This window comes from Ovis aries, chromosome 1 (assembly GCF_016772045.2).
Source record: "Ovis aries strain OAR_USU_Benz2616 breed Rambouillet chromosome 1, ARS-UI_Ramb_v3.0, whole genome shotgun sequence".
Taxonomy (NCBI): domain Eukaryota; kingdom Metazoa; phylum Chordata; class Mammalia; order Artiodactyla; family Bovidae; genus Ovis; species Ovis aries.
The window spans coordinates 251,282,447-251,298,923 of NC_056054.1; the positions used below are offsets into that span (position 1 = coordinate 251,282,447).

The 16,477-nt window shown below is 52.9% G+C and overlaps 1 protein-coding gene across 9 annotated transcripts in view; it reads right to left on the minus strand.

Annotated features, from left to right (window-relative positions):
• ESYT3 (extended synaptotagmin 3) overlaps positions 1-16,477 on the minus strand; it is a 55,388-nt gene that overhangs the window by 21,087 nt on the left and 17,824 nt on the right. For 8 of the 9 annotated variants that reach the window (XR_009595517.1, XR_009595518.1, XM_042236503.2 and 5 more), the window contains exons 2-8: positions 11,652-11,693; positions 9,969-10,103; positions 5,788-5,864; positions 4,221-4,287; positions 3,520-3,609; positions 2,987-3,042; positions 1,528-1,648 (exon numbers count right to left, since the gene is read on the minus strand). Coding sequence is in view for 7 of the 9 variants with exons in the window: in XM_042236503.2 (XP_042092437.1) it covers positions 1,528-1,648; positions 2,987-3,042; positions 3,520-3,609; positions 4,221-4,287; positions 5,788-5,864; positions 9,969-10,103; positions 11,652-11,693 (588 nt within the window). In the remaining 2 variants the exon portion in view is untranslated. The remainder of the gene's footprint in view (positions 1-1,527; positions 1,649-2,986; positions 3,043-3,519; positions 3,610-4,220; positions 4,288-5,787; positions 5,865-9,968; positions 10,104-11,651; positions 11,694-16,477) is intronic. The other variant, XM_042236527.2, reaches the window with a different exon arrangement.

A 16,477-nucleotide genomic window follows, 5' to 3' on the forward strand; every position in this document is an offset into this window, starting at 1 on the left:
AAGACCCTGATGTTGGAAAAGATTGAGAGTAGGAGGAGAAGGGGACAACAGAGGATGAGATGGTTGGATGGCATCACCAACACAATGGACATGGGTTTGGGTGGACTCCAGGAGTTGGTGATGGACAGGGAGGCCTGGCACGCTGCAGTTCATGGGGTCGCAAAGAGTCGGACACAACTGAGCGACTGAACTGAACCTATATATTTGCCCTTTAACTCAGCAATCCCATTTCCAGAAATCTATCCTAAGGACCTACTGGCAAAAATATAAAAAGACATGTACAAGGCTCCTCATGACAGCACTGTTTGAGATCACAGGCCAGACACAATTCAGCCATCCGTCGGTAGAGACTGGTTGAATAGATACAGTACATTCACATGGTGGAGTACGGTGTACCACAATGTCACGGAGTGACCCTCAGGACAGGTGTGTGATAACAGCAAGGTGAAGAGAGCTGTAGCCTGCTGCCACCCATCCTAGAGAGACTATGCCTACAGTCAGATACACACACACAACCATACACATATATATGCTCATATTTGAAAACAAATAATGGAAAGTAATAGAAGGATAAACCTTTACTTACAGGGGAGGCAAGAACTAGGTGGTAGAAGCCAAGCTCCTTAAAGTAGTTTTTCATACTGGACTTTAGAAGAGTGCAGATATTTCACATGATTGTAAAAGGGCATTAAGATTAAAAACAAACAAACACCTCTAGAAATAGGGAATGGAAGGAAACAAATCAATGGAAATATTCATAGCCAGTTGTCACCAACACAGAGAGGAACCAAGTGAGTTTAGATTGTAGCAACTTGATGTACCTGTCCAGTGGGACGTGCCCTAAGGACAGGATGTTTACAGTAGTTTTGATGTAGGCGACGGTGCTGTGTTGTTACGCTGAGGCTGCTAAACCTGCAGGGTGGGGTAAGGACCACACGCCCCCCTGCATGACCTGAGTGGGCTGATGCCTCCCACCTGGCAGTGATGGTAGAAACAGGCACCTCCCCTCTCCTGAGGCCCTGACTCCCTGCCTCACAGCCAGGGAACCTTCTGCAGGGAGGCCACGTGGCTGTCCCCAGGGGCCTCCTGAGCTGGGCCCAGGATGGGCAGGGGCAAAGGAGGTGGGCACCCAAGGAAGCCCCATGTCCTGGCTCCTTCCAGCAGATGCAAGAGTCCTTCACATCACCAAAGGATGGAGTAGGAGCCTCCTGTCCCTGAAGGGAAGGTGGCAGGCTCTGGAGTTTTCTGGGGGTGAATGAGGCGGCCTGCAGACCCCAGCACAAGCCCTGCGGGGGACCAAGGTCCAGGAAGAAATGCTCCCTGGGCTTTTCTCTTCCAACACAGGTAGCTTTGGGTAAGTCATTCGACCTTCCTGAGACTCAGTCTTGGCCCCATAAAATGGGATGCCAGGCCCTCACAGGGCAGAAATAAGCATTACCATCTGAAGATATACCCCTCTGCCTGGCCCGTCCGTCCTTCAGCTCTGGGCCCGGGGCCCGGTGCGCCGCAGCCAGTGTGAATACTCACACAGGGCAGAGGGAAGCGCAGCTTGCTTATGTCCAGCCCCTTCTTCACGGGCACAGTCACACGGTTGGGCAGCACCAGGTGGGCGGCGATGAGGTCCTCCAGCAGGCTGTCTGTCATCTCACTGGGGAGAGTGGGCACGACCAGCTATGGAGGGTGGCAGCACCTCCCCCAGGCCGCCTGTCCCTCCGCCCTTCCCTGGACCTGGAGTGAGGAGCAGAGCTTGGGGACAGGTGGGTCCCTCCCAGCAGAGAGCAGCCCTGACCCCAGCCTGTCTGGATGGGGGATCAGGGGAGGATGTAGGGTGTACATTTTGACAGCCCCCAACCCCGATCATGCTCTGTTCTTCTCTGAAGCATCACATCATGGTAACCAAAAGCAAGGACCTGGATCCTGAGTTAGAATCTCGGCTGCACCAACCACAAGCTGTGTGACCTTGGAAAGTCACTGATCTCAACCTCAGTTTCCTCATCTCTAAAATGGGGATCTCAGTTTCCTCATCTCTACCTGCTGTTATAAGGATGAGTAAATACATGTGAAGTGCTGAGAACAGTACCCTATGTCCAGGAAATGCCAGGTACATGTTCACAACTAGCTCTTCTATTCCCTGACATCACCTTGAAATTCTCTTTATTGCCTGATTCCATCTCGCCAGTACAAGGAGACAGGGAAGTGCCTACAACAGGGCTGGCACACAGTAGGTGCTCAAGAAACATCTGGACAAAAGAATGCATGACTGGATTCTCTGCCTAGGGGCCAGAAATCAGTGGGAATGGCCCCAGTGAGTGAGCAAGTAGTCTTAGCAGCAGGTGAGCCAGCTAGGGGGCACCACAGCTAGTCCACTGTCCCTCCCTCATGGAGGCGTGTCCACCCAGGGCTGGAGCCCTTCTCTGCTCCTCCTGGGCGCCAAGAAGGCAGGCTGCTCAGACCAGCTCCTCCCTGCTGGCTTTTGCTATGACAGCTGCCCGCCCCCTCCCACACTGGTGTCTGTGGCGCGGTCACCATGGGCAGGAGCCACGTGGACTTCTCATACACACATGTGGGTCAGGGAAGAGTTAATATAATGAGGAGGACACTCGTGTGTGTCCACACCCACTGTGCCAGTACCACACACACCTGAGTGTTCTCCCAGGGAACTCAAGACAGAGGAACTAGGCTCCCATCTACTGAGAAAGAGCCCAGAGAGGTGAAGGAACTTGTCCAAAGGTGCACAGTGACTAATGGGGGGCCAGGAGTCTGGCCTGCTTCCAGAGCCTGCGCTCGCCTCTCATCACCCCACGCAGCCTCCTCTGGGACATCTCATCTAACACACCAACCCTGACCCTCTGGAGGGGCAGGTCCCGCGCCTCTCCTGTTGTAGAGAGCAGGGAGGGCTCAGCCGTAGGGCAGCTCCTGTCACTGACCATACAGCCTGGGGTGGGGGCCACCTCGGCTCTGCCTAGCGGTCCACATAGGCCCTTACTTGATTCCTGGTGCATCCAGCAGGTTGGTCAGGCCTGTCCAGTTGATCTGCAGGTGCTGCAGGGGCAGAAGGGGGCAGTTAGGCTGGAAGGAGCCAGGAGCCCAGGCTGAGCATCCTCACGCCCACCCCCATGGGGAATTCAGCCTGTGGGGGTGGGGGTGCCCTCTGCAGGGTGCTGGGTGGGCGAGGCACGTCCCATCCTGCTCAGGACCAGGGCTGTCAGGTGGGCTGCTTCCTGCCAGGACCACAGGAGCGGCCCAAGTGCACGGCCAGGCCAGCCTGGCATCAGAGAGCCTCCGCCCCACCCTAGGCAGCTGTGTGATCTCGGCTGGCCACGTCTCATCTAGATGGCCTTCTTCCTGGTCTTGGGGACAGCAGGATGGAGCTCCTCAGGCCTCTCAGGGAGCATATGAGATGATGGGTCTAGGTGGGCTTCGGCACATCTATTCTCGGGCTCAAACCCAGTGCCTGGGCAGCGGGGGTGAATGCTGGTTCACAGGGAGCTGCAGGCCTGCCTCGTTCTGGGGACTCACCGGCTTTTGAAGGAAGAACATAGTCACGGCTCCCACAAAGGGCTTGTCCACCAGTAGGGGCTCCAGGATGATCCGCAGCGTGCCCTGCAGCTGGATGGCAAGGAGGGACCTCAGCCGCCCTTCTCACACCTGTTGCACTGAGTGAGGCCGCTGCTGGCTCATTCATGCCCAGGCTACCCCCAAATGTCAGGGCCACCTGCCACCACTGCAGGGGCTGTGCTCAGGGAAGAGAAGCCTGCATGCAGCGGCCACCCCTTTGCTGGCCACCAAGGGTCCCAGCTGCCTTCCACTGCTGTGCTGTCTGTGGGACTTCAGCCTGGCCCACAGCCGGGGCCCAGGTATGCTCTCCAGCTCAGCTCCACTCCTGCCATAAGCTCTGCCTCCTCCATCTACCTGGGTTTCTTAGCACCCACTCAGCATCTGTAAAGAGCCTCTCACTTCCTGGGGCCATCAAAGCCTCTCTGGCAGGGGGATTCCACCAACAGCAGCAGGATGGGGCAGTCCTGAGCAGAGGCTCAATGAAGCCCAGCCACCAATTCCCAGTCTGTGATCTTGGGCCTGGAGTCCCTTGACTGGAGTCCCTTGATTGGTACCAGCCTCTGTGCCTGGTGTCATCGCCCCCTCTGCAGCCTCCTCCAGTGTCACCCCACTCCCCGTGCCCTAACCCCACCCTGGAGGTAGTCACACCAGCCTCCACCCACCTGGATCCCGTTCACACCAGCCTGTATCTTCTGCAGCTCCACGCTGATCTCACAGTCCCCGATGTAGCTGGAAGTGGGGAGGGAAGAGGAAAGTGGAGGGGGAGGGTAGGTCAAGAAACCTGCCCAGAGCAGCCAAGCACAAGCCTGAGCCCTACATCACCTGGGTGTGGACTCCCTGCCGGCCTCGGCCTTCCTCAGCTCTGTGCAGACATTGCCCAGACTCCTAGAGACAGCGCCCAGGGACGACAGACCGAGGGTCTCATGCGCATCCTCGCCTCTGCCTTCAAGGGCAGCAATTCTGTGTACCACCTCATCCCATGCCACCCCATGGATGCCAAAGAGGAGGTCTGGGGTGCACACCCTACTGTGCTTCCACCCCGTCTCTGCCCAGGTCTCTGCCTGAAGACTGCAGAGTAGCCCTGTTGCCTCCCTTCAGCCACTCATGTGGGTTGTTGCTGGGGGTAACGAGGTGGGTGAGTAGTAAGATCTCAGAAGACTGAGTCCAGCTGGCGTTCCTGCCAAGCAATGGTCACAGGGAGCCCAGAATGGGTGAAGGTAGTTAAGGACTGAAGGAGAAGCGGAGGAGAGGGCAGCCATCCAGTATCTGTAGGGTGCAGGCTGAGGAGCCAGATATCACAGAAATGCTGTGTCCCCTGGAAGAGTGGGGTGAGCCCAGGGGTCCCAGGGGCTCCCTGAGCTGACTGGGGAGCTGGGTGCATGGGCTAGATGACTGACCAGTGCCCCAACTATTCACACAAGCATCCTGTGGCAGTCTTGGGGCCACAAGGGCCCAACTGCCAACAGTATCTTAACACACTTGAGACCAGCCCACACGTGGGGATGGATATTCCCAGAGTTGCTTCCTGTCTTCCCAGTGTGTTCTCAGCACCTGTCTCTGGGCTTAGGACAGGATATATGTGGCACTGGAAAGGAACGGGCAACGTTGTGGAACCTCGGGAGTTGATCCTTGGTCCTTTAAGCACAGTTCAAATCCCACCACCTCCAGGAAGACTTCCTGGGTTGAACCTCCATTCTCTCTGATTCAAGCCTATTATCAGCTTCATTCAAAATAAATGTCCTTGCCTGATCCACTAAACAAGTCACTCACATGTCTTTGCATCCTTTAGTTTTTCTGAGGTGCCACAGTGCCCAGCTCTCCCCTTGGCCTCTCACAGTCTGTGCTCCAAGCTCCCTGGGCCACACCACAAGTCCCCACATTTTCCTGTCACATTTGCTGTCTCTTCCTACATCCTCTGTGAGACAGCTGATCTGACCCTCCAGGTGACCGGACTCTGGCCTCCAAGAAAGCTCTGCTGCCTGGGCCTTGGTACCCAAAGCATGCCTGGTGCCTGGTCTGTGGGAGGAGCCAGGGCTAGTGGCTCCCCTGGGACCATCCTCCCCATCCCAGTAAGGATCCCATGCTCCAACCCAGCTAGAAGAAGGGGCCTATGTGCCATGAGAGGCTTTCAAACATGAGTGTTTATCTGCGACTCCATCTTCAACCTGGCTATTCCCACAGTGCTCCCCCATCCCCTACACCAGGCCCCCCTGGGGCACAAGGGCTCACCAGATCTGCAAGTCCAGGACCACCTGTCTGCGGTTGCGCTGGTCTGTGTGTGTCTTGATGCCGTTGACCCTGGGGCACTGGAAGAGATGCCGGGGTCGGGGGGTGGTGGTGGCGGCAGGGAGTGACCTGGTCAGCAAGGGTCTTTGGGGTAGGGAGGCAGCAAGGGGTTGCCAGCCCTGTCCATGGGTTTCAACCACAACAACCCACGTGACCACTACACTCCAGGAGTGAGCACAAACAGAAACCCACCCTGTAGACCCTGCCCGCCTGCGGCATCCTAATACCTCCCTCTCCAAGCAAGCAGAATTTCCATAATGGAGAAACAGTTCAATCAACCTCAGTATTATCCTTCTACTCTCTCCATGCAAAATGATACTTACAGACACGGTGTCACATGGAAAGGAGACATCAAAGAATACAGAGCCAACAGTGCAGGAAGAAAGTATTATAGGGATATAAGGAGCAGTTCATTACAATTATTATGCACGTTTTCTCAAAGAGTCTGTGGTAAGTGTGATATGTCAGTTTTTTTAAAAAGTTTAACTTGTTATAATTTATTTTCTTATACATTCTCATATTTAACATTTATTTTAGTCTTGGTTTTACATTTTAAGTTTAACATTCCTTTTCTTTAAGAGGGCCCCCCAGATTGTAGAAGCTTCAGGTGGCACAGCACTTGGCTAGATGTTAAAGACCCAGAAAAGCCAGCAGAAGCCTGGCGGGGAGGAAGGGCCTGTCACTGACTTGCCCCAGCCTGGAGTCTGCTCCCGGGCTGGGGGCGGGCCTGCAGGCCCCTGTGAGAGCCCAGCCAGCCCCAAGAGCCCCATCTGTGGAGACTGCCGCTGGAGCAGGCCGCCCAGTTGAAGGCTCCACCACAGAAAGGAGGGGTGGCCACTGCTTATAATCTGCTCTGTGTCAGGCAGGCAGTCCCAGCCCAGGGCTCATGGTGAGGCGTGGGGTGGCAGGCTGGTCAGGTGCCCCGTGTGGAACACTACTCACTTGGCCACGCACAGTGGCCCTGATGCCAGGCCTGTTAATCACGCTTCACAACCACCCTCAGAAATGGGTCCTTTCCTCTTACAGATGAGGAAACTGGAACTCAGAGAGGTTAAAGCACTGGCCCAAGGTCATAACAGCAGTGAGCAGGGTTGGACATGGACACAGGAATCCAAGGAAGCAGGAAACACTCTTGGGTATGAAGGGAGTAGGTGGACCGGGTGCACTGGGCCTGGCTAAGCAGGAAGGTCGCAGGCAGAGTCCTCCGTGATGCCCCCCAGTGGACAGGTGGGGAGGGGAGAGGGATGGGAGAGTTAGGAGGGGTGGGAGGAGCCAGGACACAAAAGACTTTGAATGCCAGGACCAGGCATTTCCCCTGCAGGGCGGGGGCATCTGGTCAGTCTGCAGGACCCCCGCCAGGTGCTCATGAGAGGGTGAAAATCACTCTTCAGGACCAGCCACTCCTAGTGAGGTAGGAGGCAGAGGGGCCCCAGGGCAGGACAGCTGGTGTTCATCAAGAGGAGTAAAACTGAAGCTGTTTCCCCTAGACACTCCAAGGACAGCTGGTGGCAAGAGACGACTCTGAAGATAAGATGACTGCTCCTGAGGTCAAGGAAAACTTCTCTGTCTGTCTGTACATGTTCAGGAAGGCTCCTTGGGGCTCAAAAAGGGAGGGGAGCCACCTTTGTGTCTCCACCTAATGTGTGGACACGCACCCAGGGCCTCTGGAGCAGAATCCATTCTTAACAAAACGCTGTGCATGCACATTTGGGAGGGTTCTAGAATAGCTCAGATGTGGGGAAAGAAACCAGATAATTGGCCAAAGGTAAACAAAGACCCGGAAGGACTGCCCTATATAATGATTTAACCACCTCTTTCCTGCGCTCCTCCTCATTACGGGCGATGCCTACACCCTTTCTCTCTGAGTGTGTATTTCTGCGTTGTTTCTGTCTTAAACTATTTCTGTGTGCTTTCACAGGTTATGATAATAAGCTCTGTGTCTCTGAAAATAAACTTTGTATCTGTTTTTAAAGTTTTTGCCTCCTTGAAACACTTTTGCTTTCAATAGGGGTAAACAGCCAGGGAGCAATATCAGAAATTTCAGCAACCTCAGATATGCAGATGATACCACTCTAATAGAAGACAGTGAAGAGGAACTAAAGAGCCTCTTGATGAGAGTGAAAGAGGAGAGTGAAAAAGCTGGTTTAAAACTCAAGATTCAAAAGTGAAGATCATGGTATCCGGTCCCATCACTTCATGGCAAATGGAAGGGGGAAAAGTAGAAATAGTGACAGATTTTATTTTCTTGGGCTCCAAAATCACTGCAGTGACTGCAGCCACAAAATTAAAAGCTGCTTGCTCCTTGGAGGAAAAACTATGACAAACCTAGACAGCGTATTAAAAAGCAGAGACATTACTTTGCCAACAAAGGTCCGTCTACTCAAAGCTATGGTTTTTTCAGTAGTCATGTATGGATGTGAGAGTTGGACCATAAAGAAAGTTGAGTGCTGAAGAAATGATGCCCTCAAATTGTGGTGCTGGAGAAGACTCTTGAGAGTCCCCTTGGACTGCAAGGAGATCAAGCCAGTCAATTCTAAAGGAAATCAGTCCTGAATATTCATTGGAAGGACTGATTCTGAAGCTGAAACTCCAATACTTTGGCCACCTGATGTGAAGAGCTGACTCACTGGAAAAGACTCTGATGCTGGGAAAGATTGAAGGCAAAAGGAGAAGGGCGTGGCAGTAGAGGAGGAGATGGTTACATAGCATCACTGACTCAATGGACATGAGTTTGAGCAAACTCCAAGAGATACTGAAGGACAGGGAAGCCTGGTATACTGCAGTCCATGAGGTCACAAAGAGTCAGCCACATCTTGGCGACTGAACAACAACAAGCCTCTATCCCCTGATGGTTTGGCTTTCATCCAGGCTACCCAGGTTCAATTCCTGGGCAGGGAAATATCTCACTTCAGGACTGCTCACTGCTACCTCGCTGAGATCACTAGGCCTGCTTCTGCTGCCAGCAAGGGACTGCTTTCCAGCAGCACATGGTCCCACAGGCATCACCGCCCGATGGGCAGCCTGGCCAGGCAGGCTCTGCTGTAAACACAGCAGTCTGTGGGCTTCTTAACTCTTCACCTGCTGTGTACCCCTCTGGGAAGTCCTCCCTGACTCGCAGAGCCCCCATGCTGCTCCACTCCTGAATCCACGCATTCCTCCATCGTCATGTATACACTGCCAGGTCAGCAGCTATCATCCACCAGCTTATACTTCGGCCTCCACAGAAGGACAGAGTCCTTCCCAAAGGCAGAGGCACAGCCACAGCATCTCTGACTACAGAGCGCATGGCTGGGCTCAGGAAGTCGTACCTGAGGGAAGCAGGGAATAACCAACAGATGCTGAGACAAGCCAGTCCAGGCGGAGCCTGAATCAGAACCCCCAGGCTCAGGCCAGCCTGACCTGCCCCCACTCGGGCGGCTAGCTGAGCACACACCGAGGGGCTGGAAGACACTCTCCGCAGGCCAGCCTGCCTTCTGACCTCTGCTTATTCTGGGGCAGACCAGAGGCCAGCACCTCTGGTTGACAGGGTGAGGGACTTCACGGTAGCTCTGCCTGAGGTACGCGTTTCTGATGATCGAAATAAGACATTAGAGAGGAGCTATAGGGCAGGAAGAGTGAGGCAGGAGGATGGACCAGGAAATGTAGCCTAGAGTCGGGACAGGATGTTAGGTGTGTTCAATACACACACTTTTATCCTGGGTCACTGAGTGCTGTCACGGAACCAGCATGGATCTGTAACACAGATTGCCGGTATCAATCAGTTAGTAGAGACTTAGTCACTGCTGTGAAGCACTGACCTCCCACTCCATGAAGGTGAGTTCTCCCCAGCTGATGCTGAGGTTAGCAAGCATGACTGGAAGATTTTTGTGCGGGTTGGTTTCCACCACATGGCGTGTTTTCAAAACTGTGCTTTAGAAGAATGGAATTTCCTCCCACTTCTCCTGTCTCTGAGCCAGGCTTCCCTAGAACCCCCAGAGACAGTGGGGCGGGGACCAGAGGCTGAGGGGTTTATCCTCAGGCCGAGAGACTGGGAAGTGCAGGTGGGGGCTGGGTACCCTGTGAGTCAGGTGTGACCCCCCCGGGGGCGGGGGAGAGCCTGCTGCCCCTCCCGAGACAGCACCAACCTTCTGTCCAAAGTAGAGCTTGGTGAAGGCGAAGGTCCTCAGGTGCACGCTCTTCTCCCGGATCTTGGGCTCCAGTTTCTCCCGGAACTTGTTTTCCATGATCATGCTGAGGTAGGGCCAGATCTGGGAGATAATCTGCGAGGACAGGAAGATGCCCCACGGGCCCAGGTCTGTGCTCCCATCCCAGACCCACAGCTGCCCAGGGGCGGTCCTTGCACCGCAGCACCCATCAGCCTGTCTGCCCACCCCATCCCATCAACCTACCTGCTCATCAAACGCTGGATAACTATGGCCATGGTTCTCATGCTTACAGTGAGATCCTAAGATTTGCTGCCATTGTGCAGCCCACCATGAAACAGTCATTCAGTGAATTAATAAGATGAAGCCCTTTAGTTCTGTGCTAAAACATCTGCTACCCAAACCAGCACCATGGTGTCAATAAGAAGGAGCAGGTGCCAGAGGTTTAAGAAGAAGAAGAAAAAAAAGAAACCACAGAAGATAAATTTAAATTGTTTCCTATGGATTTGATTTTTTTCCTTAGAATCAGAAAAGGCTGCCTATAGCTGAATTCTGCAGCAGGACAACTCATGGCGCTGGGAAGGAACCAAGTGTGGGACCTGGGGAGAGAGGGTGGCAGAGGGAGGGGCCCTGGTGGCAGGAGAGGGTGATCAGAGGGGGATGATGGCATTGGAGGCATGGCGTGGAGGGGCAGCAGCCCACGTGCTCTGTTTGGGACAAGCCTGCTCCCTCTTCCTCTCTGGGACCTGGGCCTTTATTTATTTTAGTTTTATGTGTATGTGTGTGGACCATTTTGTCTTTTATTAAATTTGTTACAATATTGCTTCTAGCTTACCTTTTGTTATTTTGGCCACAAGGCACGTGGGATCTTAGCTCTCAGCCAGGATCAAAACCTGCACACACACCCCTCCCCCGCAATGGAAGGCCAAGTCTTAATCGCTGGACCACTGGGGAAGTCCCTTGCACTTTAATTTAAAGATGCAGCTCCCTCTTTTCAAACTCTAACCGGAGGAGACTGAAGGAGGTGAGTTTCAGGGCTTAATACCCCTCTCTCTCAGAGGCCTCGATGAGCCAGGCATTGTGATACTTTAATTACCTCATTAATCCTCACAACAACCCCGCGAGGCAGGGACCATAATTATTCCCATTGCACAAAGGCAGGAAGCAGCTCTGAGACATCAGGGGACCTGCCCTGGTTGCATAGCCAGTGCTGCCAGATCGTGGCTGGGGACCAGGCAAAACCCAGCAGCTGCTGTCAAATCCCTAATCACAGCCTTCCTCTCCCCAGGACACCCTGGTCTCAGCCTGGTGGGATTGGAGGCCTGCACTTCCCTCTGTACGTTCTAACTTTTCTGCTGTGGCCATCCATTGATTTTGCAATTAAAAGACAAAAATTTCATAATTTAAAAACAAACTTTTTTTTAAAAAAAGAAAGTCATTGTCTGGTGAGGAGAAGAACCCTGAGGGTGGGAAAGTGGAAGGCCACCACCCCAGGGACTAAGGGCCACCTTTGGCTCCCAGACAAGGCTTCCACCAGGACCGCAGGACTGCCTTGCTCACACAAGCTCCCCCGACACCCCCGCCCCATCCAGGGTCCACGCCAGGCCCAGGGGGAAGACAAGGCCTGGAGTGAGGCCAGCACCCCCAGGCCCACCCCGGCCTTACCTTGTTGGCCCATTCAACCCGTTCCACATCCGGGAAGTGGATCTAGGGAACAGAAAGCCGAAGACGAAGTTAGACTTGAGACCTGTCGCCCTCCCAGAACCAGGCAGGCTCCCACTCCCAAGCCCAGGAGCTTTGCTGAGACCCACCCTAGAGACCCAGAGCCCACCCTCCAGGAGGGGAACCAGCCCGGTGGTGCCCAACCGTCTCGGACCACCGGACACTGATCTGACCCTGGCCGCCAGCTCCTGGGTGGGAGACATGGAAGGACCGGTGGGAAGGGCCGTTCTGCACGGACCCTCCACCCTCACCTTCCTGATGGAAGCATAAAACCCCAACCTGGGCCTCCCCCAGCGTGGCACCTGAATTGGCTTCTTGCAAATTCCATCCCCCTTATTTTAGTGATACAAGTAATCCTAGCCTCTGCAGAAAAATTAGAAAATACAGCTAAACAAAAGGAAAAATATTTTTCAGAGAATGCTGCCTGGTAATGTCATTACCAGGTTGATTTCCAAGCTCTTCTAGAAACAATTATCTGTAGTTTTCACAGAAACTGAGGTCACAGCGCTTTTTCTTAGCCTGCTTTTTTTTTAACTTAACAATATATTATGACGGTGCTGACCCAAAGGTAACTGTTGCCCATTTGAAAGGCCAACAAGAGCACTCTGCCATTTTCAGGGGCAACTACAGAGTGGGGGTGCCCCCTCACCTCCCTGGGCCCCACCCAAGGCTCCCTGTCCCCAGCAGGGAGGCCCCTCGGGCCAGGTCCTTTATTCACAGCCCCAGGCTCTGGGCCTGCCAGGGGAGCCCTGCCGCATCCCTTGGTGGCGGGGGATGGAGGTGGGGGGAGGTCCCTGTGAAGTGACAATTCTGTTGCCTAACCTTCGCATGACATGATTCTGAGGGTGCTGAGTCCCTCCCCACAAGAGTCTCAGTTTCAGAATGTCTACTGAGCTTAATACCCACCCCCCACTCCAGCCCCACCATCATCCCCACCACCAGGATTTGCTGGGATGGACAGAGTAAGCACGTGTGCGTGCCAGGCATCCATAAAACGAAATGATGTCGTTTTACAGTCGCCCTGCCCCATGTGTCTGGAGCATGAAGTCAACCCCAGATCAGGTTCATGGTGGCCTTGGGACCTCCTGAGGAGGAGAAAGGGCCAGCCCTCCCCACCTCAGGGGCTCAGAAGGTGCGCTGTCCAGGGACTGAGTATATGTGTCTATACAGTGCACACGCCTAGCGCAGCCCTGTCAAGCGCCAGGCCCTGTGCTGCCCAGGGATGCCCCCAAGGATCCAAACACAGACCGAAGTCTCATCCACCTGCCCAGGAGAAGAGCTGTTCCCAAAGGAGGGGAGAGAGACTTCGTTCTCTCATGAGCAATATTTTTTTGCCTGGGTTTTTAAATTTTGGCTGCGCTGAGTGGCTTGCAGGATCCTGGTTCCCCAACCAGGGGTGGCACCCATGTCCCCTGAAGGGGAAGTAAGGGTCTTAACCACTGGACCACCGGGGAATTCCCTTGGAGCAGTTGTTAACAGTCTGAGAGGTCAGAGGAGCCCAGTGCTTCTGAGGCCCCTGGAACATCACACCATCCTTCCAGGCTCAGCTTCCCCAGCTCTGGGCCTGGGGCCGATACCAGCTTGGAGAGGCAGCTAATATTCCCAGGTGCTGCCAATACTGCCTGGTTCCCAGAGAGGGAGCCAGTCTGGCCCAGGAATGGAAGGGGATAATGGGGAAGGAATCTTCCGGGGAGTGGGGCAGGAGCCTGACCAGTTCACCAAACTGGGTTCCAGGCCAGGGCAGGGGGAGACTCCTCCATTGCTCCTGGGTACACTCACTACCCAGCACTGAAGTAAAACTCCTGCCTGTGGGGCTGAATCAGACCTCTTTCCTCCCTTTGATTGCTCCATTCACCCCTCTCTTAGACCTCCCTTCTTCCCAGCAGCCTTCCCAGAGCTCTCAGGTTGAGGCTTAGTGTCCCGATTAGGTGTTGCTGCTTCTCCATTACAGCTTTCAACACCCCTTGTTAAAGCTGCTTGGTCTTCTGCCTGCCTCCTCACATGGCAAGCTTTGGTGGGCTGACTCAGCTGTGCTCCCGCCTAGCGCCTATCTCAGGTGTATGAATGTCTTAATAACTATTTGTGGAATGAATGAATGAATGTGGAATGAATGAATGCTCCTGTCCTCAAGGAGCTCCCAGGCTGCTAAAGGAAGCAAGCCATTAACAGGCTATTCCAGCACAGGATCAGCACCCAGGCCGGGGCAGGGGGCCCCACAAAAGGGAGAGTTTGGTTACAACGGGGCTGTCACTGGAGCCTCTGCCCCTCTCCAGCAGGCCTGCTGGCTGGACCTTTCGTACCCTTCCTTCCACCTTAACTTCCCATCCCGCCCCCACAGACCCTATGGGCATACCCCTTCCAATGCGCTGCACCCCTGCCCAGGTGGTTCTCTCCTCTGGAAGCTGAGAAGTGCTCATCTGCTGGATCCTGGAAAGGTGATCCAGCATGCTGGGTCTGACCTCACCCACACTTGGGATCTAGTCAGACAGATTCCTCCATCTGATGAATCCAATAGATCCATCAGGGTGCACCAGGGTGGGGCTTCTAATTCATTTTTAACAAGCTCCTGGCAAGATCCTGGAGTTCAGTCAGGGTTGGCTGTAAGGGACCACTGACCAGCCCACCTCCTGCATTAGAGTGGCCCACACCCACCCTGAAGGGAGGCAGCATGGAAGGCCCAGGGCCCACGCTAAGTGCGGTCACGGTCTCTCCTGACCACCCTCACCTGTATTTGAGGCTCCTGCCCCCAGAGAGTGAGTCTGAACCCCTGACAAGAGCAGTGATTCAAAGAGACCATCAAGACACCCTATTTCACCTTAGGCACTGAAGGGCTTCCCTGGGCCTGAATCTTAGCCCTGTCACCCTCCTCTGGGAGACAACACAAGAGCTGAGCCACCTCCTTTGTGACTGCCCCTGAGTAAGTTCTGGACCAGGGAAGGAAGCAGACAGGCTGACCTTTATGGAGCAACTGCTCACACCCAGTGCGTCGGGTCTTTCTCTCATTATAATTCAGACCTTTCCCGACTCCAAATTCTCAAAGTTGTTCTATGTTTTTATCTATTGGCTTTGTGTTTTAGTTTTCACATAAAAGGAAGGTCTTCAATAGTCTGGAATTATTTTTTTTATAGTGGGTGAGGTAGGTATATAATTTATCCACACACTTGAAGGCAATTTTCTAAGAAGAAGATAAGGGGAAGGAACACAGGAGGAGGAAGGAAAGGGGGGGGAGAGAGGGGAGGGGGAGGGGAGGGGGGGGGAGGGGGGGGGAGGGGAGGGGGGGGGGGGGGGGGGGGGGGGGGGGGGGGGGGGGGAGGGGGAGGGGGTGGGAGATTAGTTAATGTTTCCTACTAACTAGTGAAGCATCGCTGACTCCATGGACGTGAGTCTGAGTGAACTCTGGGAGTTGGTGATGAACAGGGAGGCCTGGTGTGCTGGGATTCATGGGGTCGCAAAGAGTCGGACACGACTGAGCGACTGAACTGAACTGAGTGAAGGTACTTCCCTCACACACAAGCTTCTCATGTGCACCTCAGCGTGTTTCAGGACTTGGCACTGAACACCATGGTCTGTTTGCCTGTTCTGGCATCACTATCACACTATTTTAATCTCTGTGACTTCACAATATAACCTGGGGTAGGGTGATTCCCCTCTTTTTGCTTTTCTTTTTCAAACTGCTTTAGATAACAGTAGGTATTTCTGCTTCCATATGAATTTCAGAATCATCTTGTCTACCTTCCCTAAAAATACCCTCCTCAGATTTTGATGGTTATATTTCCAAATTCATAGATTAATTTGTAGAAGAACTGACCTCTTTAACAGTATGACATTTTGCATCCATGAGCAGAATATTTCCCTTTATTTATTCATATTTGTATGAATTCATACAAATTCATACAAAATACAATCATTTTGTATGGTTGTATTCACATTTAGGATCATAACCTTTTCTCTAAAGAAGTCTTCCACATTTTTTGTTACATTACTCTGTGGGTTTTGCAGTTACTAAAAATGATGTTTCATTTTCTGGGCAACTGTTCTTGAAATTTGTTACCAGTTCTGTTAATTCTCATAGGTAATTTATACACATTTGTAATCTCCTAGTGATAACAATTTCTTTTTTTTCCCACACCTTATCCTTACACTTGTTTCTCTCGGCCAGTCCTCTGGCACTACACAGGCACTCACGGCGATAGCAAGTAGCTCTATCTGGTTCCTGACCTCAAAAGGAAGTTTCTCCATTAAGCATGATTTTTGCTATAAACTTCGGAAGACAGACTCTATCAGACTGAGAAAGTTCTTTTCAATCTCTAAACTTCCAAGAGCTCTCACTATAACTGGGTGTTGAACTATATTCAATACTTTCTCATATCTATTGAGCAACTCAAAGTTATTTTTTCCCTTTCATCCATTAATGTGATCAACTTAACTGATGTTTCTTTCTAAATCAGAACCATCTCTCTTTCCTGGGATAAATCCTACTTAAAATATTTAGCTAGCCTGATATCTCACTTAGGTTTTATACACTAATGATTCAAAGTGATACCTACAGCTTAAGTCCCCTTGGATGGCAAGGAGATGCAACCAGTCAATCCTAAAGGAAATCAGTCATGAATATTCAGGAAGGACTGATGCTGAAGCTAAAACTTCAATACTTTGGCCACCTGATGCGAAGAACCAACTCATTGGAAAAGACCCTGATGCTGGGAAAGATTGAGGAGAAAGGGACACGGAGGATGAGATGGTTGGATGGCATCACCGACTCGATGGGT